Source organism: Cimex lectularius, unplaced genomic scaffold (genome assembly GCF_000648675.2).
Source record: "Cimex lectularius strain Harlan isolate CLEC.00 unplaced genomic scaffold, Clec_2.1 scaffold21, whole genome shotgun sequence".
In the NCBI taxonomy this organism is placed as follows: Eukaryota; Metazoa; Arthropoda; class Insecta; order Hemiptera; family Cimicidae; genus Cimex; species Cimex lectularius.
The window spans coordinates 1175391-1201246 of record NW_019392671.1 but is presented as its reverse complement, the minus strand read 5'-3'; the positions used below and the strand labels follow the sequence as shown (position 1 = coordinate 1201246).

Genomic DNA, 25856 nt, shown 5'->3' with positions numbered 1-25856 from the left:
GTGCTTAGGAAAGGCCTACCCAATAAATTTCCCTGTATGTATTATTATACTAAAGAAATTTAAAAAAATCCTTTCGAGATCTGGTTCGTGCAAGTTGGTAGGGAAATAATAAAGTTTACGGAAGATGGAAGGTAATTAAGCATCGTGTAAAGTAAATGAGGTTGGAGTTTCGCATGGTGGTTGAATAATACATTTAATTTTTTACTAAATATTACATACTACACTTTCACGCTAATAAATACATTCCGTCTCAATAAGCACCCAATTGTACACAAAACGAAATATTTATTAGTATTATATACAGACATAAAGCTATGAAAGGGGAAAAGGCTAGAAATGAATACAATTACTGCATAAAATTCAAAAACATACATTAATTAATGTATATTTCCAAAGGAGAAAACACATGCAAAAATATGAGGAGGAAGAAAATCTAGTTTATAATTAATTAATTTATGAACGATGTTTATTAGATGACCTACAAAAATGATATTGATTAAAAAAAAACTCAAAAAATATCCATGTATGTATTATATATATATTAAAAGGAATAATAGAATGTACTTCTAAATCGATTTTCGGTCAAGTTTAAATGGTAATAGAGGAAGAGTACGGAAGGTGGAAGATAATTAAACAGGTGTAAAATGAAGGAGGTTGGAAAATGATCGGAGTAAAAGTCGCTTGGTGGTAGAATAAAGGGATTGTCTGTGAGATGGCCGACAGTAAATAGTGTATGGGAGGGTATTCATTGAATTAGGAGAGAGGAAGGCGGGTTTGGGGGCGGCGAAAAGGAAGGAGATAGATAGACGAGGAAGCGATAGAGCAGAGGGGTCCGCGTCCAATGGGAAGTGAAAGAAATAGCGCAGGATCTCTGAGTAGTGGGGGCCTGTACAATGCGCCTGCGGCTTCTGTTTTGTTGCATACTGCTTCTGCCAGTCTGTTGAAGGAAAGAGTCGCAAGAGGATCGAACCGTCTGACAGGGCTCCGTCACATTACTTAGGCTCCTGGACACGACATGACTTCAGCGTCTTTCTTCAAGGTAAACATTTATTTTTACACCGTTACATCGATTAACAACCCTCAGGGCTGGGATATGCCCTAGAAACGAGTGTCCTGTTTTTCCACAGACTATTGTAATATACACAAATATTAAATGTCGACCTGTATACTGTCGGGTGTGTAAAAACCGCGTGACTTTTGACTGTGACAGGAGACTGACGACTTTTCAGACGATAAAGCGACAAATGACACTGGCAAACAAGGGATTAAGACGTTCGAAAAGACAACGGTTGTGATGTGTCATAACAAAACCAAAAACCCTTTGGGGTAAGGTAGCCTGGTTCATCGTTATATCAAAAAGCGCAGTCCTTTCCCGTCGAATAGTACGACGCACTGTTTTTACAAAACAAACAATTGTAGTAACATCTAAAAGACGATAATAATGAATATAATATGGTTACTTTTAATGGTAACTGTGTTGCACAGGGTTTGGACAGGTAAAGTTAGAAGGCGGGAGAGCGAGGACTATGGATGTAGACAAAGGTTATTTGTTTTCCTCTGCGTTTTCCATATCGGTCAGACCCTCGATGATATGCAGTTAGAGAGTGAGAAGGAGAGAGGAAAGACTTTGCCGGAAATCTTCTAAGTTAGGCGGACACATGGATCGCACGTGTCCGCCGACGGTCGTCCGTGTGTCGCGCGTTCGTGAGTGTTTCGCTCGTTGTGATCTTCACGATTGTGTTTGCCTTCGGTGTGGTTTAATCGTACGGGAAATATTTTCCCCGGCTAAACGGAACGCATCAAGGTAAGAAGGCTGATACGATTAACATTGGTTATTTGTTTTTGTAACGTGTGTTTGTGTGTGGTTTGCCTTTTTCACCTCCCTTGGGACAGCATAACACTGTAGAGCGCTGAACCAAAGCGGGGCACGCTACTTATACCGGGGAAGACGTGCCACCCGCTTATTTTTCATTCAATCGACCCTGACTCATTTGTGAGAATGCAATTAAATTATCTCTTTTTTTCTTCTTCTTTTTTTTGGAGGGGGGGGGAGGACGAGCCGAATGAAAGGAGTGTCCTTTGTTTTCCTGATATTTTTATGGCGTTTGATTAGACACCGGCTTTGCGAACACGAAGGTCACAATGTTCTTTTTCCCTATTATTCAAAATACAGGGAATTTATGCCCAAAGAATTATTATTCGTACACAGTGCCTCTGATTAAATATTGTAATGTTCATTCAGCTTAATTGGTAGTCATTCTTTTAGTGAGGGCGAGATGGGAAAATTAAAAAATCCCTTTTAACAAACACATCGCGACTGTTTTTAATTATACTGACAATTTTACTTCTCTGAAGCAATTAAAATCCTCAGATTAGAAGCTCTTCTGGCTCTTTTCACTTTAAAAACCGTCCATCGGTCGAAACAAAAGAGGCTCCCTCTCCTTTTATTAACTCCCCTCCAATTAAAAACAATTCTAAAAACTAATAAACCCGTTCTGAACATTAATAAAAAAAATCTTCTCACCCACGTACAAAGCAAATAACGTTAGCAGGTTAGTTGTTATAAAATGCTGACTTCTTTCCAAATACGCCCGAGAGTGTTTCTTGACAAAGGAAGGTCTGTCATTTTTTCCCCGGCACCGGTGCCCTTCTTAGGTTTAGGGGTGGTTTTTGTTTCGGAGGGAGTAACACATGTGGCTACCATTACTGGAGACAGGAGAAATGCATCTGCTTTGGATGCTTTGGAATGAAGGGAAAAGGTATTGTAACGTTCTCCGACTGCCATCCGTCCGGGAAAAGAGACGAAATCTACGCTAAATTCGAAACGTGCGGACCTGTTGAAAATAAAGACATTAATAACAACACCCTCTGCAGTCGTTAAAGAACAATTTGTTTATTATGTACATTGTATGCGAATAGGTTTTCAATAGACAAGAAAATACCGGCAACGCCTCCGTACCGACGATGTAAACATTTCAAACAATACAACTCAATCCTAAAACATTTTTCTTCCCAAAAGAACAATGTTCTAGAGGCAAAGTGTAACATTAAATATGAATAAATAATTTTCAAACCAATTTTAACTAAAAACATATAAAAATTCCACATAAGTTTAATATTCTAAAATCATAATTTTAATTTAGTAATACTGAGTATTGAGCTTGAAAATTATTTGAATGAATTTGTTGTAGGAAGCATAGAAAAAAAGCTATGCGCTCTGGCCTAACTATGATATTTTGCTGAAAATATACAGTGAGGATTGATAAGAAAATCGATCTGAAAATCCAGTACTTAAAGGGCAGACTGGACTAAAAACTTAAAATAAATATTTTGTTTTGATCCACTAATTCTATTAGCTATTCTTCATCTAATGGTATTTCCTAAAATAATCCTGAGAAATTGAAGTATTTTCAAAGAAATTATTGAGTCAAATTATTATATTCTTTACGAATAAAGTGAGTACCGACATTTTGTTCATTTTTTAGTTCTATTTTGGTTTGTTTCATTTTTTCCAAAAATTCTTTAGGCTTTTCTGCAGCTAATGGCATCTTCAAAAAGCGATTCGGAGCGCATAGTATTTTTTAATTATTGAAATTAGCATTCGTAATTTTGAATGGAATGAGGTAATCTTTCCAATCTTAATGATTTTATCTTAAGAAATTTATTAATTTAATAGGTATTAATAATTACTTATTAATTTAATAGATAATGGGTAATAGGTAATAGGTATAATTTAATAGGTAAAGATTACCTATTGATTTTATCTTGATAAAGAGTATCAACATGTTGGTCATTTTTTATCATTTTTGTTATCTGTATTGGTTTGTTAAATTTTTTCTACAAATTCTTTAGGTTTTCCTGCATCGAACGTATTTTTAAAAAGCAATTTGGCGCATTATATTATTTTGTTAAACTATTGAAGTTAGCTTCGAATAAAGTGAGTAAATAGAGTGTATAGTATATAGTAGAGTAGTGAGTAAAATTAATTTTTTGTTCTGTTGTGGTTGTTTAATTTTGCTGCAATTCTTTCGGGTTTTATGCATCTGGTGGCATCATCAAAAAATATTGCGGTGCGTGGATGATTTTTTTAAATTATTGAAGTTAGCATCATAGCTTTGGATAGAGTGAGTATAAACGTTATGGTAATTTTTTGGTATTGTGTTGGTTTATTTCATTTTTCCACAAACCCTCGCGGCGTTCTTGCATCTAAATGCTTTTTCCAAATGCAATTCGGAGCACAGTATTTTTTTTTTTTTAATCGAAGTTAGCATTCCTAGCTTTGGATGAAATGAGTATAGAGAACCAACATTTTGGTCATTTTGTTATTAATTTTACTTCTGTCTTTATCTGTTGTCTACCATGTAATTGATAGTTTAGTTAATGTCTTAACCATCGAAGAGTTCCATAGAAATTTAAAGCGCGTAACTTTTTCAGTTTCTTGCCTATCCTGAAAAATTACATTTTCACTTTTCACACATAAACGTGCACTTTTCTCATAATGTTATCAACCTACATTAACAATTAAATTTTATAATCATTAATTAGACAATTTAGAATAGTGATGGCTAAGGAATTGTAAATATAATGTAGTTTATAAAAAATGTTAAGAAAGTTTAAAAAAAATAAGTAAGAAAACATTGACTAATTTTTATATAAATTTCAATTTTTTGTCAAATTAAAACTAATTACTTCAGAAAAATTTCGTTTACTGTCCGTCATACATTACAAACACACGTATGAAATTGTTATTCAAATTTATTGAACGGTTTTAGAAAGAAATGCACAAATGTGAAGGGTTTTTCTTATATTATAGATAATGTTGGTCGAGTCTGCCCTGGAGAATGGTTTTAATGAAACATCATTTATGCTAGTTTCTGAACCGCTGAGAGTGTACACCAGGCCGGACCTCCTCAGAACCCTAGGGGCTAGGGGGAAAAACAAAACAAAAACAAGCAGACACCAAATCACAAGTTCCTACGAGCAACATTGAAACCCAACGCGAAGTTTTCATTTTTTATTATTCGATTTAACGTAATTTTCACCCTACATTAACCCTTAATGGCCTATTGCCTTAAAAGATTTGCAGCATATTCCGAGAGTTTAGTAATAGAGTCGACATTTTGGTTTTATTTTAGCCCCAAATAAAACAGTGTTGCCAATACAAGGGCCGAAAAAGAGCAGGGACAATATTGCGATCGCCTTAAACTCACGGAATTTTTTGCTAACCTCAAACAAAATTGCTAAAGATAGCATGATTCTAAGCAACTTTGTGCAATAATGGATTAATTTATAAAGTGAATATGAAGAACTATATACTTGGTAAATATAACAATCGATACAAGATTCGAAGATGGAGTGTTTATATTGGTGGCAAAAAAAAAAATCAGTTTTTCCAATACACGGAATGCAATGTTGATGGGAAAACACTGCACCCGCCCTAAACTCTTGGGATTAGCTAACCTTTAGCAAATTTGTTAAACGTTAGACAAGAAAGTGTTAAAATTTCTTGTTTATGAAACACTCACGTGGATTAATCCAGAGGATGACACATTGAGAATTAAATACCACGTCTAGACAGGTTTTTGTTATTCACACTAAAATCTTAGGCATTAAAATACAAATCAAACTTTTAACAACATTTGTACTTGTAAATATTAATAGATAGGTTTAAAGACGAGAAAATAATATAAAACCGACGTTTTTGATGGTAGGTCATCACGTAAAGGGCTAATTTCTGTAGTATCTTCAACATCGCTTTTTCTTTGATGATTCTACCCTTTTTTATTAATTTTTCAATTTAAACCACGTTCGTTTTTATGTATGTTTGAGGTAAATTGGCGAACGCCGATCGGAATCTTGTCACGAACGCCCTTCTTATTTGATATACATAAAGATCCGATCAATTAAAATTTGGAATTTGAGATACATAATCAAAATACTTACAGATTCACTATTAACTTTTGTATATTCTTTCTTTCTATATAAAAAATAAAACATTAATTAAACTAAAGACAAAATATTTGAAACATAAAACCATTAAGCTATTTACTTCCCTAATAAAACTTCTGGATTACATATTTCTCTTTTCGTGTTTCATACTACTCATTCCTAATTGTTGAGACTTTGATCAAAATTACACCTTTTCTCGCTAGTGATTTTGATTTGGTCGTTATCGAGCGTTTTGGCCAGATAGAAACAAGTAGGATGTCAAACTGATCGGCACTAAAATTGTGAGTGTTGTGATTTCACTCTTAATGCAATGCTTACATTTTCAGTGAAAAAATAACTAGATATCAAGCATTTTGTAAATAAGGTGGTACAATATATGGAACTGAGACAAAGAACTGAAGCATCGAGATTTCCGAGGGAATATCAAGGGTGTTTCTCAAAAAAATAAATAAATAAATGCTTTAAAGTTAATCTAATTTCTACTTTTCAACTTTTTGCCAGTTTAAGAATAGTTACGCAATTAAAAGAAGTTACGTGTACGAAACGGAAGTGATATGACAATGGAGAACAATGAGAAGGGGGAGGAAAAAAGAGGAAACTTGTATTATTTACAATCTACTTGACTCTTATGAAAAGGAACAAAATATCCCTAGTCGATATACATTGGAAGAACATTAAGTGGGCATCGGGACGGAAGAGTAGACAGAAGAGGGATAGAGCGAACCTACTCATTCCGGATTGTCCCTCAAAACGGAAACTATAAAAAAAAGAAGGATGCCGAATCCTCTCTGAGTCGATATATCAGGGGTTGTCTTTCCACGGTTGTGAAAAGGCCGCCAAACCAACAGTTTACTCATAGGGCAAATCATCCGAATAAAAATGCGGCAAGCGATCATCATCAATTTACAACGCTTGAACAGGGGGATGTTTTTTTTATTATAAAAAATGAGGAAGGATTGTCTGTTGATTATGTTGTACTGTTTTTAGAAACACAACCTGTGATTCAATAATAGAGGCAGAAAAATGTAGCAAAATCATAAAGATAGCATATTAAAAATATAGACACTTATAGGCTAAAACATTTATGTCTGTTCAAGTTCATAACGTTTAGCAAGTTACCTATATATTGTAATAATATGATTATAAAATAATAAATATTAAGCTACTATACCGCATAACAAACTATGTATAAAACAACTATTAAAAAACATGTAAGTTATACAAGACAAATTAAATTTAATACAATATATACATTATATTGACTAATATACGAGGTGTCCCGTGATATTCTACATGCAAAATTGAACTATTTGTCTATTGTCTAAAGTTTCCCTTAAAGTCCAACGTATCCGAAAAAATGTTAATCCTACTGTAAACTCATTATACGATTACGATGAGCATTAAAATTCATATGAGATTCACTTTTTGGTTTTCTTTTCAATTGTAACCTTAAGCAAAGAAAATAAAAATGCAATATTTTTTTTAAACCAGGAATGACGCTAGTTCACATCTAGCATATAATAATTTCAAATAATATATCTTTTTTGATATCTTAAACTAACTTGTAGTTATGAAGGAATTAAAACTAACTATTGTAAAGTAAAAAGCCTCTATGGTCAATAGACTGATTCTCAATTGTATTCGAGATATTTAACTTTTCAGATTACTTCAAACTTTCATAACTTTATTCCATAAAGTTCATCGTATCTCACAATATATTAATCCTGCTATAAGTTTGATGATTTCAATGAAAAGCGATTAAAACTGCTATGACATCCATTTGTTCTTTTAATGCATCATTAACCAACCAAAATACAAAATCGCTAAGAAGATAAAAATTTTACGAGATTCCAAAATTCTTGTCAAAAATTTGAGTAAGATTTTCGTAGTTCTAAAAATATTTACAAATATGATGCTTATAGAAAACCTGTTCCTCTAATGAAATGTAACCAAGGGTACTTAAGTTTTCAAAAGTCAGTTATCACCTATGTAAAAATAACATTTAATTACAAAAAAATTGATTTTTCAGTTACACTGTTAAAAAAATTTAAATTTTGAACCTTTTATTAACAAATATTAAATTAAAAAGTAATACAAAGTAAACTAAAACGTCTCTTTGGTGTAAATTTGAACGTAAGAAAAATTAAAAATCTCCAAAAAATTAAATAAAATATTCAAATATCCACCTTCTTGAAGAATACAAAGCTGAATCGTTTACTGAAACATTTTCAATATTATTATTTTTAACTTTTTTGATGCTTTGTAGCTTGATTCAATTTTGCACCAAACACTCATTTTTGTTTTCTTTTTATATCTTATTTTCATTAGAAGTTTAAAAATCGTAATGATTTATTTTAACTGAATGTTATCAAAAAATCAAAATTTTAGCATTTAAACGTTAATTTTACGTTGGTCATAATTGGCATTTAGAAATTAAGTAAATTAGCTTATATCTCATTACAGTTCATTAGTAGTGGCAGGTTTTCTAAGCGCTATTTTTGTAAATATTTCCAGAATCAAGAAATTCTTACTTAAACTTCAGTCATGAACTTTGTAAACTCGGAAAAGTTTCTAAGTGAATTTTTGTTTTATTTTCTTATGTATCTAATAAAACAATACGTTAAAATCTTCAAATTTTAAAACCAAAAATATAAACTTTCTTGTAAAAGAAATACGTATCAAAATTAAAATCCATTTAGTAGAAGTGGTGTTAATTAAAACAAAATTGAAAAACTTGTTATAAAAAGATTCGATTTTGCCCAATTAACTCTTAACTTCTACATAATATAATACTCATGATCATATGTAAAGCTAGATTAAATTCGGTTCCCCCCCCCCTATTTTTTATTGGGGCGTGTTTTGTAAAAGCTCGAAGACACGTAAACTTTCACTTTTTGTATATTTCTCATATGTGAACAAGTTCTGATCTATCTCAAAAAACAGGAAATTAAAAAGCACTTTCACCGTCAAAATCCTTTCAGAACGTTTACATTTATAACTGGCTACATGAAATAAACCGCTATTTGTATCCCGCTGTTTTCAAGAGTTAGATCAAAACTTTTTGATCTAGATCATTTGAAACTATATCACAAAAGGCTCCAACAAAGAAAAAATTGGGGGAACAGAAGTTAAACTCACCCTGTATTTTAGAATCAGTCAATGGAACGCTAGGTCCTATCTCTCTAGAAACTCATAGAGCTCATTTGAAAATAATGAAAATAGAAGAGGTTTTGCGTCTCAAAGCCCCAATTTACTCATGTATTAGCAAGATTTCTTTGTAGAGCCGACGTTCTACGACCTGCAATGGGGGCGAAACGCGACTATTCTGCAACGCACGAACGTTTCTCAGACCATTTAAAAAGGTACACGTTGGAGGTTGCAAAAGATCGCCCTTACGTGGCTTTATGTTACATTCGATTCCTGAGTTCTTTCTCAATTAATTTTCACATCCAAGCCTCAAAAGTCAAAATCTGCCGAATTGATCATTCTTCAGTTTTTCCGCAAACCATTTATAAAAGTGACATAATTTATAAAAACAACCAGATAAAGCCACGTAAGGGCAATCGTTTGCAACATATATGCTGGAGGTATTCAAGGCTTGGATTTGAAAATTAATTGAGAAAGAACTCAGAAATCAATGTTTGAAGGAAGTGATTGAAGAAAAATGAACCCGCGATAGGCCAACTAGTTAAATTCAAAAAGATATTTGGATTGTTGACACATTTGGGTTTATTTAAAGAACAACGGCATCGAAAGGAAAAAACAGGCTCGAAATAACCTGGATGTCCGCTTAGCCGCTTACTGGGTACATTGACGGCCCCGAGTTCTATTGAAAAGGCCGGGGATGAACGGATCATTCAGTCCCGTAAACGGCCATTAATAAAGTTGGCGATAGGTAAGAAAAAAGGGAACAATTCAAACAATCCGGCTTGGTCGAAACTAATCAACCGTGAATTCTATTGTCGTCCCATCTGAGAAGCGGCACTGGTCCTGAGCACAGCTGCTCTATTTAATTCAAATTTCCAGGCAACGCGATATTCTCCAACTCGGACAATTTTTTAGTCACTAGCAAGAAGCAATTCATTAAATTGTTGTATCTTACCTTGGCGGATTAAGCCGAATGTTTTAAAATAGAGTTAAAAGGAAATAAAACTGCATCAGAAACATTCCCATAGAAATTATTTTAGATCGGCCTGATATTTTTTTACAATTTTACAGATCTACAGAGTGTTAACTTACTATTCTACACCCTGGTTTTCTCAAAATTACTCAACCAAGAAAAAATTAAGCATTTTTTGTTTATGCATCTGCTACCGAACATGGCAATAATTAAAGTTTTTTTAATAATAATCTACATTTTCATTTGTAGATTTATCAGTTCTAATAGATTTCATGAAAAATGTCGATAACCGTGTGAAAATCGGTGTAGAAAAACCTTAGATATGAAAATAACAGGTTAAGTCAGACACTGCAATAAAATTTCATTGTTTTTAAATGAAAAATGCAATTTTATTTAGCCTTTCTATTATTTTATCATTATTTAAGCCCGCTGGAATTTGTGTGGTCGTTTAAAATCTAAAGTTGATAAAAATGTCAATTTAAAAAACAAAAAACAAAAAAACAAGTATGAATTTTTTCACTATTGGTACTCTTTTCTACAAACCTGTGCATCATAAAAATCATGGTTTTTTTTGTCATTTTGTACATTTATATAATAGGCAAACAATCATGGTAAACAATTATTTTAAAAATCACGAGAGATGAGAAATAAATATTTTGTAGATTAAAAGTATGCAATTTTGACCCAAATTTAAGTTGTCAAAAATTAACGATTCATTTTTTTAACCCTTTAACTATCCATTCGTAGTGTACTAACTCAACAACATAAAAGAAAAAAGACCTGTACCTAAATAGGAACTTTTTCTCCTCTATCAATTAAATGGCTTTAATAAAAAACTAAAATTCGGTACATTTTAGAGTTTTAAGGCTTAAACAGCAAATACAGACATCTCATGAAAAAGACATACATATTAAAAATTGTACTTAACTGAGTATAAAAAAGTGCTCTAAAACAAACAAAAGAGAAAAAACGAGCTTTTTGTTCGAATTTTGGTAGCTATTCTTTGGTTGTGTTTGGGTTCATTTTTAAAACCCTTTTAATTACAAAATCCTAGTATAATAAAGGAAATAAAAGTGAAAGAAATATTGGTTATAATAGACCACCTTGGAGAAAATCTAACGGGGAAAAGGCCAAACATTTGAATCGACTAAATGATCATAAAACTGGCTAAAAATACGCTAAAATCTTAGAATTTCAAAATCTAATCAAAAACTATGCTTTCCTGCAAAAGAAATGCGCATCAAAATTAAAATCCATTGAGGAGAAGTGGTGTTAAACAAAATAATAGGGAAAAACGAGCTGTTTGTCCGAAAATCTATCGCTAGCCATTAAACATAAACATTTTTGTGTGTTTACGTTCTTTTTCACAATCCCTTTAACTATAAATTCGAACTATAAGAAAATAAAACAAAAACAGAATGGTTGTAATAGGCAAAATAGATTTGAGAAATTACCGAAAAAGGAAAACTTTCTGGCATCTCAATCAATCAACTAAATTATTCTTAATTAGATATGCGTACATTAAATTATTATATTAAATGAATATTCCAATAATATTATAAGAGAATTATGATATAAAAATATTCAAAAATATAAATAAAGTAAAAATAATGTAAAACCTAAAAATTCTCAAAAAATATTAATAACCCAGATCAGAGCTCAAATACTACAAAAAGGGAAAAACGAAATAAGGAGGTCCGAAGTCGTCGAATGTAATGTACAATATGCTCCAAGTGCCTACAATTGTATGTTTGTATTTATCAGTTCTCTAGGAAAAGAAATGACGAAATGAAAAATATATTACAAAAATCACTTCACTTACTTATATTAATAATATACAGTATCACAAAAAATAGCCAGAAGTTTACAAACATGTGGTTTTGATTAAATAACATTTGGTTTTAACCCTCAAAATAATGTAAATAACTTATTCCCCAGTTAAAAGACATTAGCAATGATATGAAATATAAAAGAATAGCATAGCCCCTTCTCAATGTAGAATTGCTCAAAACATACTCCCAATTTTAAAAACAAACACAAATTTTGGACTACTGAAAAAAAACCCTTTTTTTTAACAAATCTTTGTATAAATATATATTACAAAAAATAGTGCAATCTTTAAATAAAAAAGCTGATTGCAACCAATTGTTCGTTATATTCTGATATTTAAAAAAATCATAAAATAGATAAAAATAACTATTTAAATTTAATATAACTTTATTTAAATATCATAATTTTAAAAAAATCCAATATTTTAAATTTTAGCGCAACCTGTTAAAGTAATATTAACACAGTATAAACTTTCTTAATGCAAAAATAAAAATTACAAAACATTTAAAACAAATTAAAATTATAATAAAAAATGCATTAGGTAGTAAAATTAGATTTATAAAAAAATCTTTTTAACAAAACTGCGCATTTAAAAACCAATAAGTAACCTTTCTTAATATTGACAATGAGGCCTGTCAGCAGTAAATTGTCCTTTTTTGTAAATATTACTCAAAAATAATACGAAAATGCATAAAAATAAACTTAAATTACAGATTCTAGATTGTCATATTTTTTAAATCCAGTATGGAAATAGTAAATTATTATTCTAATAGTAAATTGGTGTGCTTTTAATAAACTGGTGTAAACTATTATATTAATGTTAGGCTTACGTATCTTTATAAATAATACAGAATTCTGATGATGGGTATAAATTCCGGAAAAATCACGTGGAAATTTTTTCTGACATTAACCAAAACATTATTATGCTTAATAATAATAAAGTTATAAATAATTTATAAAGGTTTTGTATAGTCAAGGTTTCGATTCATTGATAAAACCTTCACTTGGTATTAGAGACAATTTTAATTTAATTTTTTTTCAGCAACAGCCGATGATTTTTCGTCGGATTGAACTATCATCAAATTGAATTTATGTGTCTATAAACTCTGATATTTTCCCAATCAAACTTTTGTATATAGGAACGTTTTTTATAGAAAAATGCCTGTTGGAAGAAGATAGTCAGTGCCAAAATTAAGAATTCTTTGGTCACATAATCGGTCATATATGTCGGTAAGACTTGCTGCTTGTCTACCTTTTACTGGTTTTATCTTGGCATTAACAAGTTGGGCCAAAAATGATAAATGATTCTATTGAAATTTCGTTTTTGATTCAATGCTGTTCGATTTAGCAAGGTTTGTGTGACATGGTGGTGGTAAATTACGTGTATTTTTTATCAGTAAATTAATCCCAACCAATATTTACTACTTATAACTTATGTTGTACATTTACGTAGGTTGGCAGAAAGTCTTTTTTTATCACCTCAGGATCGTCAACGGGTCCGGATCGGTCAAAACGGCCCATCAAAGATTTATTCGTAGCATTTTGGATTTACGAGTGCGACAACATTGTCGGGGTAGAAAGCTGTTTGGAGAAACTCAAGTACAAAGGCGGACTGATTTTTACTGCCTCTTAAAACCGAATCAGACACCTTTGAACTCTCGCTTTGTTGTTTCACCCTTTCCGTGCCGTTTTGAGCAAGTCCGCCCCGGAACTGAAGCTGAAGGAGGAATAATATTTTGCCTTGGCTACTATTTTTATTCAAGGGAAGGAGGAGAATTTCCTTTCAGATTATCCGGCATGAAAGGGCGGAGGGAAAGAGGGGGACCCTTTGTCTTAACAGATAAGCCCATAAACCTTTTGTGGGATGGGCCGGCGTTTTTTGTACCCGTCCCTCTTTCCGATCCTTTTAAAAACCAGAGAACCAGTTTCTGAGTTAGACAAAACTTCCTCTGTTTTTATTTCCCTTTTTTTCTTCTTTTTGTTTTAAAAATTTTACGAGCCTAATTAAAACAGTGAATTTGAACACTGATAGGGAAAAGGCTGAGAAACATTCTTTACAATCAAATTTTACTACGCACTCATTTTCAGAGCCATTCTTCTAAATTTTTAGGTCTCAAACCTTGAAGAAAAAAGATGTTACAGTATATTTTCTATCACAAGTGTGTAAAGTAAAATGTAATCGAATGAATCTATCTAGAGTTCTATGAAAGAGAAGGCAACAATTCACTATAAAGTTGGACAATTTATATTTTTTGTTTGTATTTTTACAAATTTATAGTAGAAAGAAAAAAAAAGTTTGCCTATAATGTACAAGTGTTTGAGCTAATTTTACAGAAAAATGCCACCCTTCTGGCATCTTTCGTAATCAATTATATGACCTTTAAAAAAGTTGCTAAAATTGGTTATAATCTGAAAATTTTAGTACTTAACTCTAAAATAAAGACGTTTATGAAAAATAAGTGCATATCAAAATTAATATCATAGAAATGGTGAATGATGGAGTGAGTGAGGTGTTCCATCCTTTTTTTAAAAAAGATAGTTCCTACTGATAGTAAGTTGTTTTCCAATGATCCGGATTTCGAGCCCCTTAGCTCATCATCAGTTTGAAGGATTTCTACAACCACATCTCTCGACATGAATTGCAAAAGTGAGCCCGCCGATACCCCCGCCAATGAGGAGCTGGTTTTTTAATGGCGCTCAATTTGAACTTGTGAAAAACTGTATTTATGTATATATTTAAAATGGGAGGTAGATCAAAATCTATTATATTATTAATGCATTTATCTCCATGTTCAGTTTTACATTTTTTAATTTCAAATTTCTCAAACTAATCTAGTTCTGTCCCTTTGTTGAAACTATGAAACACTGTTGTATTTAAATTTGAATTGAAATTATGTTTTGTTTCTTTTAGATGGTCCTTAAATTTCGAAAATTTGTTCGATTTAGGCAAGTGTATTTTTACTCTTGTTTTTATTTCTCTACCACTTTGTCATATATATTTAATATTACAATCATTACAATTAAGTTGGTAAACCCCGCTTTTTGCCAAGTTGTCTACCTTGTCTTTAGGTTTTGAGAGGATGTTTTGAAATGAACCCGTACTCACAAAAGCTATTCTATAACCTTCTTGTTTAAAAATTTTACTAACTTTTTCCGATAATTCACCAATGTATGGCAAACAACGGAAACCTAATGATTCATTTATGGTGGGGTGGCTGAGTCCTAGTGTTGATTCTTTTAAAGTTACTTTTTTATTCTTTTAACTAGCAACCTATCATAAAATATTTCTAGATAGCCATTTTTTTTGCTACGGTTTTAATAGTTTCTAATTCTTTTTTATAGTTATCAGGTGTTAATGGAAGTTTTAACATACCGTATAATGAATAATAACATAACATAATTAATTTTTTACAGTATTTACCATTATAAAATTTTCGTGTTATAATTCCCGTTTTTCGCACTTCAAATTGAGCGCCATTAAAAAACCAGCTCCTCATTGGAACGTCGCGTTGGCGGGGGTATCGGTGGGTTCACTTTTGCAATCAAGAAGAATTGGTGTTAAACTAAACAATAGGATAAAAAACGAGCTATTTGTCTGAAAATCGGTCGCTACTATCATAAAATTGCAATTTATTATTATTATTTTTTTTTTTTGGTGTTCGTTTTTAAAACTCATTTGCTAAAAAATCGTAGTACACTATAGAAAATAATACAAAAAAAGTTAGGTTGTAGTAGATTAAATAGATTTTAAGAACATCGTACAGAAAAATGTCAAATTTCTGGCCTCTCTTTGAATGAACTAAATGACTTTAAAAAAATCCTAAAATAGACCAATACCACAGTTTTGGACTTTTAAAACATTAAAACTTTCGTGAAATAGAAATGGGTTTGAAAATTAAAATCATTGGATAAGAAATTATGTTGAACAAACAATAGGGGGAAAACGAGCTCTTTGTCCAAAAATCGGTCGCTACCCTCTTAAACTTGCATTTTATTTTTATTTTTTCTGTTTGTGTTAATTTTTAAAAACTCATTAGCAAATAAATCGTGGTATACTAAAGGGACTAAATCAATAAAATATTGGATGTCATAGATCGAATAGATTTTGAAAAACCGCACCGAAAAATGGTAACATTCTAGCCTCTCTTTCAATCAATTAATGACCTTAAAAATTACCAATCTTCAATTCAAATCTTCAAATTGGTATACTTAATCAGAAAGTACATATTGTGCTGAAAAGGAAATGCGTATACTTAAAAAAGTTGCTATAATTGGCTAAATTGTCCTATTTATATAGATTTTGAACCGTCAAAGTTTCATTTCATTGATAAAATCCTCACCCGGTCATTTTTTAAAGCAAGGTTCATCAAAATTCTTTACAATTAAATTGTACTTCGTACTCATTTACTTTGCTTTTCTTTAGTTTTATATTCTATTTTTTTCTAGTCGGTACAAGAGACTCCTCTATCTCAGAAAAATTTAATTGTTAGTAGAATTATAAATATTTTTAATTTCAGATGTTTAGAAAGTGTACGACATCTGTAAACACAAGATCCTCCAGCACAGAATGGATATAAAAAAGGCAAAACGAGAAATGGATCAACTCTAAGGGTGCAGGAAATGCACAGTAAGCTTATGCTAAACAACCTTCAGCAAGACTAGCAAACTCACTGCCACAGTTAAAAAGGGCTAAACTCAGAATGATAGAACAATATACTGTTCACTGGTATTTGAGAAAACATCTGCACAATATGGACACATTCAGTGATGACCTCATTTGTAGGTTAAGCAATGAGGAGGAAGAAACATCCACCCATATTATCTTCGAATGCGAAGCAACAACTCGATGGAGACATACCTGGGACCCAAACAAAACCCACGGTAAGGGATGTAGCAACGACTGTCAATTACCTAAGTACTTCTTAGGAGAAGGATCGAGTCGATTGCACTGAACTAAAGAACTAAGAAAGTTAAATTTTTAGATATCAATCCTTACAGAAAAAACATGCTAACGTTTAGTTTTCATCGCAGGTATAAAGTAAAATGATCTATTTCGATTTCTATAAAAGAATAGTCAACAATTAACTCCAAGATCGCTGTTTCCTAAGTCTTACATATGCCTGGTTTCAAAGTTGTTCAAAATATGAATACATAAAAATTATGCCCATATAGGATAATTTTTAACTGTTTGTCAGATGCGAGCAATTGAGACGGATTGATTTTTATAATAAGACCCGGACAAATTCAATACCCGCTCTATAAAGGGTAGTTCAATTCTTCTTTTAATTATAATCTCTCATTCTGTATTTTTTCACTGGAGGGAGACAAAATATTACCCTTATGTGCGAGAGATGTTCATTAAGATAGCGAGTAAGAGATATAAAGAACTGTTCAAACCGGGCATTATGAAGGGACAAGAGAAGCACAGTGACCACATCTGTTTTCCTAATGAGGGCTATGACAAAACAAAGATACAATCAAGGCATAAGCGCTCTCTTTGTCGTTAATTGAAATTTCCTGCTTCGCCCAACATGGGTCGTTTATTAGGGAAACTCTGATTTTGGGCGAATTTCTGGGGTCAGAGCGAGAATATTGGCCATAACAGTTTTATTGTCATAAAAACAATAAACTCGCAATAATAGCAGTTTTTCTTTAATTTCCTTTAAAAGGTTATAAATAGCTCGTAAGGAAATATTCCATTGTGTTTAATGTAATAAATATAAACCAACATAGACAAGGCAAATAAAATTTTTTGGCTTATGAGGGTAGTGACGTTTTTCTTATTTTATTTATTTTTTTAACTTAACTATCTTAGTTTAAATAACTTTTTGTTTAATTTGTTAAATGTAATTCTTTTTCATGAGAGTCCGTATTTTCAGTATCATATTTCAAGATTGTACGGTACTTGTAAGGTCATTTATTAGATTCAAAAAGAGACAAAATGTTGCCAATTTTCGGTACGATTTTCTCACATTTATTGAGTCTATTGCAACCAATATTTTTGGTTTATTTGGATAATAACTTCTGATAATACGAATTTGTAGGTAAAGGGTTTTTAAAAAAATAGTTACTTGCTATTGTTCGGCAAAAATCAAAAGTTATGATGTTTTTGGTACGCAAAATACTTTATTTCCTCACTCCTGAATGTTTAAAAAACAACTCGCCACGATTGTGGGCTTATTGTTGTTCAGAATTTTTTCTCGTTGCTGTCTAATTTACGCCACAAAAAGTCTACACGCCGATTCCTCATTTGATCATTGGTTGAGAAGGTGGTCTTTTACACAGAATATACGTCATAGAAGTCTCCAAACAGTCTACAGATTGGCGAGTTGCAAGTTCATAAAAGCAAGATACACATGATTCACAACATTCAAAAAATTATTTCAGTCACTTCCATTACAGAGATGTTACTATGTAGGAAAAGAACATAGGGATGTTGACATTTTACTTAAATATCCAAGATACCAATCGAAATAATCTTTGGCTGAATCAATGCCCAAAATGTCAGAATTTTTTTATAATGTTTCCCTAATAATAAATCAATCTAAGTTGTTTATCCGAGGCAAGAAAGATGGCCTCTGGGCATTATTTAGGATTTTAAAGAATACAATGACATTCTAACTCTATTTTCTAAATATAAACCGAAAAAAGTTTCAAAATACGAAGTTGTTTACGGCCTGGGATTAAGCCTGTGCCGATTTCCGAAACAAATATACTCTTTGATCCCCAGCTTGCCGATTTATTTACCGCTCAACTTGAAATGTGAAATGAATATGTATTATAAATAGATAAATTACGAAATTATGATGAATGGGTATATAAGTCAATACATTTTAAGCAAAAAGTTTTTTTAAAGACCATACGAGACTTTGTTATTAATATACATAAATTAATTTATTATTATTCTTGAGGGCGTATTTCAACAACCTGACACCATAGTTTACAATTTATTGTGTTAAAAAAATAATTCGGTGACCAGTGTGTAAGTAGTGCAGTCTTTCGAATTGGCTAAGTCTAGGTCAGAGTGAATGTTTGGGTTATTGAGAATCGTTTGGTTTCTGACATAAAAGGGTTTAATATTGCACTAAGTATTTTTGATTGGAAAGAATAGAACGTAGTGTAGAGTCTGTAAGTCCAATAATTTCATGCAATGCAATATGAAGTCAATGGAATTGGCTAGATCAGGATGTTTAAATCTGTGTAAATGGCATAGCTTCTGGCATAGAAAGGTTAAATGTTGTACAGAGGATTTTTGATTGGAATGGGTACGATGTGGGGTAGAGCTATAATACGTAAGTCGCTTTAGTTGCAAGTAGTGCAGTAACAGTATAAATTCTTTGAACTTAGCAAGGTCAGAAGATAGGGGATATATAGATCGGTGTGAATGCTTTGGTTACTGACATAGAAGACGAGTACATTGTATTATATAGAATATGATGTAGGGTAGTGCTATAGTCTGTAAGCTCATACTGTTGGAATGTATGCTGAATAACTTTTTTGGAATTGGCAAGGTCAGGGTAAAGAAAGGCATAGATCAGTGTGAATTATTTGGTTTCTGGCATAGAAGGGTTTAATTTATATGGAGGACGTTGGTTTGGGAGGAATACGATATAGGGTGGTGTTCGTTGCAGTATCATCTAGCTCTAGTCCATCGATCCATATAGGTAAAATTATTGCGGTATGGAGTTATTTTTCTTCTTTAACCCCTGTTTAGAACAGCTGTCCGGGAGTTTGATCATCTTGTATCTCTGTATACAGCAAGTTTTAGTCGATTGTGGGGTTTCCAAATTAATCGTTTAACGAGGTACGCGGTGGTATATACGTTGCCCTTGATTTTCCAAGTGGAAGCCATGATTTCAGGATGTATTGGATCAGGTTTAAAAGAGAAAATATTAGGGAGTGTTTCGGTGAGGGGAGGTCAACAGTGTAGAAGACATGGAGGAATGGTGTCATTACGGAACAAGCATTGATAAATCCATGCAGAATAACCTTGAGGTATAGAAAAGTGTCGATCGATGATGAGAAAACATGTTTTCACAACGAGGCCAACGTGCCTAGGAACACTCTCGGGCAGTACTACTTCAACACAGACGGTCTACTGGTGTATTAGGTTTATGATGGCATGGTAGTGATGGAAGCCGAAATAGTGGTTATAAGAAGACACAGATGTTAAAAGGCTGGATTATTATGATCATTCACGTTTCAGCCTTTTTGGAATCTTTATTCGATCAATCCACATAATACATACATATCTGTCTTTAGTAATACAGTGTAAATAGATTTTGTTAGAACTTAGGAAAAAACTGTTTGACCGAAATAAAGCGAGAATAAGCGGACCAGGCTATCAGGGAGGATCAAACTTCAGACCAGTTCAAGGAGTGGTTGACCCGGTTCCATCTGTGACAAACTGACGACAAAAACTCCACGAATTAATCATACCATGATTACAAAGTGAGCCCTTTCTCTTAAAAATCTGCGTAAGAAAGTGAAAAAATTAAGACGAGTCTGGCAAAATTCTTTATAATCGTTTAGTTCAAGCGTATGATATCGTGGCAATTATCTAATTGCACCACCTTCAAGGCTTTGAGATTAACGGAGACAAAAAAGTTTCTCTCGAATTATTTTCGTTTGGGGTTATCACGCATGTAGGCTTTGCCTCGATAAGCAAAAGCAGATACGATTTGTCTGTTTTTTGCTTTCTGCCCACCTCTATAGCAGCTGATAGTTTTACTACGTGAAACTTTTAACTTTTGTAGATCTTTAAATATTTAAAGTTTGAGTATTTCTTGTTTGAAAATCATTTTTCAAAAATTCTATTGTTTTAATTGATATCGGTCTTCGTCCATAGAAACTCGACCGAGACAAATACTTAACTTTAGCTCGTTATGGGATTTGACCTTAGATCTTTTATCGACGATAGATTTTTTTAAAAATGATTCACTACTTTCTCCTGATGGAAATTTAAAAAAATGAATCGTGAAACAAAAGGAATTTTATACAGCCCTGCCCAGCCTTCGATGGACGTCAAAGTCGCAACCCGATGAAGCTCTTATTTAAAAAATCGCGTTAACAGTATCAGATTATAAAGAGTAAAATTTGTCTTCGAACTGATTTACTATGCTTACCGAGCCAACGTATCCGCTATCATCAAAGGATCAACAACGGTGATTTTGGAACTGAGCCAGAACAGAAACGGTACATTTCAACAATGGATTAATTCGTTCACTGCATCGCTGAAGTTCACGAACTAATTAGTGGTACACAAATAAATCTATATCGATAAAGAAATTCGAAAAAGATCAAATTTGATATCGAAGAAAACGGATTTTTTCAAATTTATAAATACTACAATTAATTAAGGTTTTTAGTTGAGATGAAAAAAGTTAATGGCACGAGAGTGATTCGAACCCACGACCTTCGGCTGGATACGCCGCTGCTCTACCACCTGAGCTATCGTGACCTCGATCCACCCGGACATCAACTGCCTTTTTCCTTGTCCTTTCCATTAAAAACCTTAATTAATTGTAATGTTTAATTGGTCAAGTGGACCACGAAATTAGTGAATTTATAAATACTATTCACCATATTTATTTTTTTAACTAGGTTTCATAGTCTTTAAAGGTTCTGAATAAAAATTATTTAAAAAAAGAAGATTAATGAATGGTTAGATATATAAAACGGAAGAAATGATGATGTTCTCGAGTCTGTGAACTCATGCTGCGGCATAGGGTCACTTATTGGAGTCAATAAGACTTGATAGAAGATGACCTAATTCTCCTTAAACGAAGGTTCAAGCCAATTGAACATAACTAAGGAAATTAGGAAAAGTACAACAATACAAAAGACTGCATTGCTTAGGGAATGTGAAAGACTTCCTAGTATCCAAATATCATAGGGTACAACTGAACACAGGACCGCTAGCGTAAAGAAAACATAATAATGGACCTTTTACTACACTAATTTTTTCGCAATCAATCAAATATTGTTTTTTCTTTTTGCTCTTTAAACGTTATTTATTTTGTGGGTACAACTACTGTATTTAAATCATGTATCGTACAATACATACGTAAGTTGATGTTACGTGTTCGTCTGCGAGTCGGTGAACCAATGCTGAACCAGCATCGGGTCACTTATTGGGTCCGTCCGCTTGACCAATTAATATATTACAATTAATTAAGGTTAAGTTGAGATAAAAAAGTCAATGGCACGAGCGGGATTCGAACCCACGACCTTCGGCTTGATACGCCGCTGCTCTACCACTTGAGCTATCGTGACCTCGATCCACTCGGACACCAACCTCCCATCTCAACCACACCTTTTTGAATTTTCCCTCCTTTTTGCCATTTTTCATCTTTTTTATCTCAACTAAAAACCTTAATTAATTGTAATATATTAATTGGTCAAGCGGACCACGAAATTAGTGAATTTAATCTTAAATATGTCTAAAAATTGGCATAATTGAGTTTTTAGTACATGTTCCAACATTACCAAGAACCGTAACAGTACCGCAACCTTGTATGCACATAAGAATAGAGACTATCTATTAAAAAATTATGTCAATGTGGAGACATATTTAAGATTGTTTTGCTCTGATCATGATCATACAATAGGCCGGAAGCTTGGCAGTAAGAATTGAATTATTTTTTTCATTCAGATGATAGCAAGATCCAGATTATTCATTTTTTTAACAGAAGGAAAGACAATATCTAACATAATGGTCGACGGTTTTTTGTGATGAAATGTTCTTTTCTTTCAATATTATTTTGGTTTTTGAACACCAATTATTTCTTTGGAGATTAAGCGTTTATATGTTAAAGTCTTACATAGTTTATTTTTGTTTTTTGTTCGATATGTCGCTTATTGTCGATGTATGTATTGAACGGCTAACGGCTTCAACCTCTGAAGATGGCGAAATGTCGAAGAGCGTTTAACCGACACGTAACGGTAAATTAAGCAGAATTTTGTTAACTGTTTATCTCAGGCCTACCAGTCAATGTTCATTCAATATTTTCAAATTCCAGTGCCAAATGTTTACTTCAAATTATACGTATTGTCCCATGGAATATGAGGTCAATGGATTTTTTTTTTTCAAGCTTGGCAATGTACCAAATTTCACTTGACCTACCTGTTCACAGGGAAGAATCGAGGGCACAATTGGCTATTAACGTTTTCTCGGGTGGCATACTCAAAATCCAGATGATCCGGATCGACGGGGTTATCGTGACGGCTATCGTATTTCCCGCCGACGCTCGTTAACATGAAAAAGGGCCTAAAACAATTATTCATATTAAAGGAAGTCTAAACTCCCCTGAGACCAGTTTTAGATTTATTTCATTCAGCCCTTTGACGAAGTTTTTTTTCTTTTTTCTTAAGCCCCTTCTTGTTTCTGTTCCAGACTTGAGTTATAAAAAGTCAACCTTCTCATTCACATTACCTTCATTCACATTCATCTAAAGGTGAACTGGCGGATTTCTTACTCTGCTTTTTACCTTCTTTTTTTAACATTGAAATGTAACCAGCACCAGTGGGACGATTGAAATGACTACTAGAGCAATCTTTAAAAAAAAATCCATCGTTCAAGTTAAATTCTTTATTTTTCTTATCCCCTATCATCTAGGGTTATCTGGACATCACGTTCGGTTAAAATCACAATGCGCCAATAGTATGATACTAAGATACACGGTATAACAAATAGATGATAGTGCAATGAAATCCCATTGATAAATCATACCCAATTGAACCAAACATTTTTTCTAAAAATAATTTAGTTTTAATAGTTTTTAGATCAAAAGATATATTACAAATATGAGGGAATAAGGAGGGAAGAGTTGTGAACATGTGACTAGATCTATCAACCTGCTGTTGCACAGAGGCAGGGCACCCAAGGGAATATCTTAGGACCCAACTTCTAAAACCCCCTTCCACCTACTCTGAAAACTAATGTTACCGAAAGAAAAACAGCAATTATATTTTCTGTATTTCGGCAATGTGGAGTTACCGGCACAAATACACGTCTATTAGTTCAATTTTGTTTTAATTAATTTATTCGTAGACTATTCTAACGCTTTGACCCTGAGGACACATGCTAAGAAAAACCAGCTAACACCCCATATGATGAATTAATGCAACGTGCGGGTTCTCAGTATGGGAAAGTGTAGGGATGTCGGACTCTTGGGCAGTAACTTTAAGATGGTTTGAAAGCTTGCCGTGGAACTTTTGAAAGCTAGATTAATTTGTTGGCAAAAGGAATGCTAAGGCTATAGTGAGACTACGTAGTAAGGAGCATAGGCATTTTGGCAAAGACTTTCGATTGAAAGGATGTGCCCCACAGTTCCATTCCATATGTCCAAATGATCCCAGTAATGCTATCTGAATTTAGTCGGTCAAAGCAGATTTTGGTTTTAAAAGTCTTCCTAGTTGATTGTCATCTGTTAATTAGTTGTCTCCTAAGTTCTACGTATCTGAATTATGTGGAAGTCGGTAGTTCCTCGTTAATGTACAATGGAGGGGCAACTGTTTTTTCAATGTAAATGAACATTGGGTAGATTTTCCTCGTCCAGTCTTGTCCACTTTTGGCATCAATCTGATAAACTGAAGGTGTTCTTGGATAGGATTTGGGTTAGGAGACTAGAATCTGCATAGATGTTTATGGTAGCTTGGACATGTACTGTAAATTATAAATGATAAACAAGATGGAACCTAGAATGTTTCCTTGTAGGGACTATTGATTGGAAAAATCAATAGTCCCTATACGCTGGATATTGATGGCTTGGGCCCACACTTCCATTCCGTATGTCCGGATGTTTGAGGTTGCTTGGATAGGATTCGGGTTGGAAGACAGAATTAGGTAGTAGGAAGGTCAGTGTAAATAGTACACAGGATGTGGCTAGCATGTTCCCTTGAAGGGCGCCGGCTTGTATCGGTCTGATATCTTGTCCTTGTCGCACCTCGCACTAAAGCATCACTTAAATATGATTACAGAATAAGGTAATAACCGGTAGGAGGGATGTCTAAGTTTATAAAGAATATTTGGGTGTCATATCATAAAGCCTAGGCCACATCCAGGAATGCATCAAGGCAGTCTTTTTTATAGCGGAGGAAATGGTATCACTGACTGACTTTTTCACGATTGCACCAATAGAAGACTTTCCAGGACCTCCTACAAAAAACTACTTTGTTCGAAAGGTAAAATTTGACGATTTTTAGGTTGTCAGCTAGGAGTGTAAATAGCCCTAGGTTCAATGGGATTGTATTCCAGAAGCATGCGAAATATTGCATTAAAGGGCCATCTGGATACTGCAGACTCTGGAGGAACAAAAACAAGCCAGTTCAGATGTTTCCGTGAAAAAAAGAAACAGCGGAATCCTAGGGGTGGAAAAGCTAAGGCTTGAAGGATACCCGCAACCCTTAACAAATTTTTTGGATCTGATAAAAAGCCTTAAACTTAACGAAGAGACCAATATTGATGCAAGGTCGTAAAAAGACCGACTCCTTTTAACCTTAAACCTTAGGAGTGCAAGCTGTTATTAAGGACTTTAAGGACTTAGGAGCTGATGTCATTAAAAATATAAGAACCAATTGCGATTTTGAAAGCGACTTACACAACCTACTGCAGGGGTGCTCAAACTTGAACTGCTGGCGATCTACCTCAATATTTTTAGACTACTTACGATCGACTCTGAGAGGCTGCAAGTGTGTGTGATGCAGGGTTGTCGTACATACACGATACACCCTACCTACCTAGGCAGGGTGTACCGTAGCATATATAGATATTAGCTTTCTGCACAATATAGGTACATTATTTTAGTCAAGGTTTGGGTTAGGTTTAGTTAGGTTCTTCTCTACAATATCAATGAAAAAACTCATAGTTATTCAAAATTGCGAGTTTATTGGTTGTTACAAAACAAAAGAGTTACATATGGTGTTAAACTTAACTAAGGAGTGGCTTTGGATGTTG

The 25856-nt window shown here is 33.2% G+C and overlaps 1 protein-coding gene across 7 annotated transcripts in view; it reads left to right on the top strand.

Moving 5' to 3' along the window:
- Positions 1–25856, top strand: part of LOC106668565 (transcription factor Sox-13) — a 597903-nt gene that overhangs the window by 442970 nt on the left and 129077 nt on the right. Inside the window, exons 1-2 of one of the 7 annotated variants that reach the window (XM_024225290.1) lie at positions 902–1039; positions 16417–16780. The exons of 4 other annotated variants lie outside the window; for them this stretch is intronic. In XM_024225290.1, coding sequence (XP_024081058.1) covers positions 16728–16780 — 53 coding nt within the window. In that variant the 5' untranslated portion in view covers positions 902–1039; positions 16417–16727. 2 more of the 7 variants (XM_014397457.2, XM_024225288.1) reach the window with 2 other exon arrangements.